The sequence below is a fragment of the Nerophis lumbriciformis genome, linkage group LG03 (assembly GCF_033978685.3).
Source record: "Nerophis lumbriciformis linkage group LG03, RoL_Nlum_v2.1, whole genome shotgun sequence".
In the NCBI taxonomy this organism is placed as follows: domain Eukaryota; kingdom Metazoa; phylum Chordata; class Actinopteri; order Syngnathiformes; family Syngnathidae; genus Nerophis; species Nerophis lumbriciformis.
Window position 1 is genome coordinate 19,812,501 of NC_084550.2, and position 2,619 is coordinate 19,815,119.

Below are 2,619 nucleotides of genomic sequence, written 5' to 3' on the forward strand. Positions count from 1 at the left end.
TTTCCCGGCGAGAGGGAGGAATATGGAGGAAAGATTAAAATATATTTTTTAGAAGTAATTAACACAATCATGGACAACTTGTGTGAGGAAAGGAAACCTATTGTTGCAGACTGTTCTGGGTCGAAAGTGTCCTCGGTGAATCTCAGGAGAAGGCTGTTAATTAAAAAACAGCTTTTGTGAGTTGACATAACACTTCCTATTGTAACAGGAGACTTTCAAAACAAATGGGGGAGGAGGGCATCAGCTGAAGTAATAGCAAAATAAAATATATGTGAATAAATTCACGTCGATCGTGATTTAATCATAACAAGTGTGTGTCGAATCTGCTGTTGGGAAAAAACAGTGCTAACAAAACTTTACACATCAACGTCAACAGACTAAGCTAGCGGGCTAGCTAGCTAGCGCAAGAGACAACAAACCTGGACTTCCCCACTCCGCTCTCGCCTATTATCAACAGTTTCAGAGTCGTCAACACGTCGTCATCCATATTCCAATGTAATGTTCGTTTGTTGGACGCAACGGGTGTTGTTTTGGGAGGTTTTATTTGAGCAGCAGACGCCTGGTGACTCCCGTCCTTAGCCGTGCCAGCCTGCGCACACACTGCGCCGCGCAACTTCCGCCCGCGGTGACGTCACCGATAATCTTCAAACGCAGGTGTGACGTAACAGTTATCTTTCCTCGGGAGAAAAACACAATTGGCGTGTCAGACCAAAGGTCACAGGGAGACAAGTATTGGATCTGCATTCCTGAGTTAGCCAAACTTCTATTGGTAGTAAGGTATTCATCTCTACATAATCATTATTATAGTATTTTGAAACTATATATGTACAGCAGTTCACTTTTTCCATATTTAGTTATCTAACAGGTTTTTTTTTCCCAAAATGGGATAACATTTTGCTGGTAGGACTTGATTTGGAAAGGGACACACCTGTTTATATTAGGTGCTTGAGTTTCACAAATGCCACCCGGTTTGGGGTTTGGTCTATCCATCCATCCATCCATTTTCTACCGCTTATTCCCTTTGGGGTCGCGGGGGGCGCTGGAGCCTATCTCAGCTACAATCGGGCGGAAGGCGGGGTATACACCCTGGACAAGTCGCCACCTCATCACAGGGCCAACACAGATAGACGGACAACATTCACACTCACATCCACACACTAGGGCCAATTTAGTGTTGCCAATCAACTTATCCCCAGGTGCATGTCTTTGGAAGTGGGAGGAAGCCGGAGTACCCGGAGGGAACCCACGCAGTCACGGGGAGGACATGCAAACTCCACACAGAAAGATCCCGAGCCCGGGATTGAACCCAAGACTACTCAGGACCTTCGTATTGTGAGGCAGATGCACTAACCCCTCTTCCACCGTGAAGCCCGGGTTTGGTCTATATATATATATATATATATATATATATATATATATATATATATATATATATATATATATATATATATATATATGCATATACAGGTAAAAGCCAGTAAATTAGAATATTTTGAAAAACTTGATTTATTTCAGTAATTGCATTCAAAAGGTGTAACTTGTACATTATATTTATTCATTGCACACAGACTGATTCTTTCAAATGTTTATTTCATTTAATTTTGATGATTTGAAGTGGCAACAAATGAAAATCCAAAATTCCGTGTGTCACAAAATTAGAATATTACTTAAGGCTAATACAAAAAAGGGATTTTTAGAAATGTTGGCCAACTGAAAAGTATGAAAATGAAAAATATGAGCATGTACAATACTCAATACTTGGTTGGAGCTCCTTTTGCCTCAATTACTGGGTTAATGCGGCGTGGCATGGAGTCGATGAGTTTCTGGCACTGCTCAGGTGTTATGAGAGCCCAGCTGGACTGCTGCTGAGTGGTCCAAAGTCATGTTTTCTGACGAAAGCAAATTTTGCATTTCCTTTGGAAATCGAGGTCCCAGAGTCTGGAGGAAGACAGGAGAGGCACAGGATCCACGTTGCCTGAAGTCTAGTGTAAAGTTTCCACCATCAGTGATGGTTTGGGGTGCCATGTCATCTGCTGGTGTCGGTCCACTCTGTTTCCTGAGATCCAGGGTCAACGCAGCCGTCTACCAGCAAGTTTTAGAGCACTTCATGCTTCCTGCTGCTGACCTGCTCTATGGAGATGGAGATTTCAAGTTCCAACAGGACTTGGCGCCTGCACACAGCGCAAAATCTACCCGTGCCTGGTTTACGGACCATGGTATTTCTGTTCTAAATTGGCCCGCCAACTCCCCTGACCTTAGCCCCATAGAAAATCTGTGGGGTATTGTGAAAAGGAAGATGCAGAATGCCAGACCCAAAAATGCAGAAGAGTTGAAGGCCACTATCAGAGCAACCTGGGCTCTCATAACACCTGAGCAGTGCCAGAAACTCATCGATTCCATGCCACGCCGCATTAACGCAGTAATTGAGGCAAAAGGAGCTCCAACCAAGTATTGAGTATTGTACATGCTCATATTTTTCATTTGCATACTTTTCAGTTGGCCAACATTTCTAAAAATCCCTTTTTTGTATTAGCCTTAAGTAATATTCTAATTTTGTGACACACGGAATTTTGGATTTTCATTTGTTGCCACTTCAAATCATCAAACTTAAATGAAATA

General features: G+C 42.6%; 1 protein-coding gene across 1 annotated transcript in view; it reads right to left on the reverse strand.

Moving 5' to 3' along the window:
• Positions 1 to 618, reverse strand: part of LOC133580592 (ras-related protein Rab-18) — a 20,600-nt gene extending 19,982 nt beyond the window's left edge. Inside the window, exons 1-2 of the mRNA XM_061934870.2 lie at positions 420 to 618; positions 98 to 153 (exon numbers count right to left, since the gene is read on the reverse strand). Of these exons, the coding sequence (XP_061790854.1) occupies positions 98 to 153; positions 420 to 487 (124 nt within the window). The 5' untranslated portion in view covers positions 488 to 618. The remainder of the gene's footprint in view (positions 1 to 97; positions 154 to 419) is intronic.
• Positions 619 to 2,619: the final 2,001 nt, after the last annotated feature.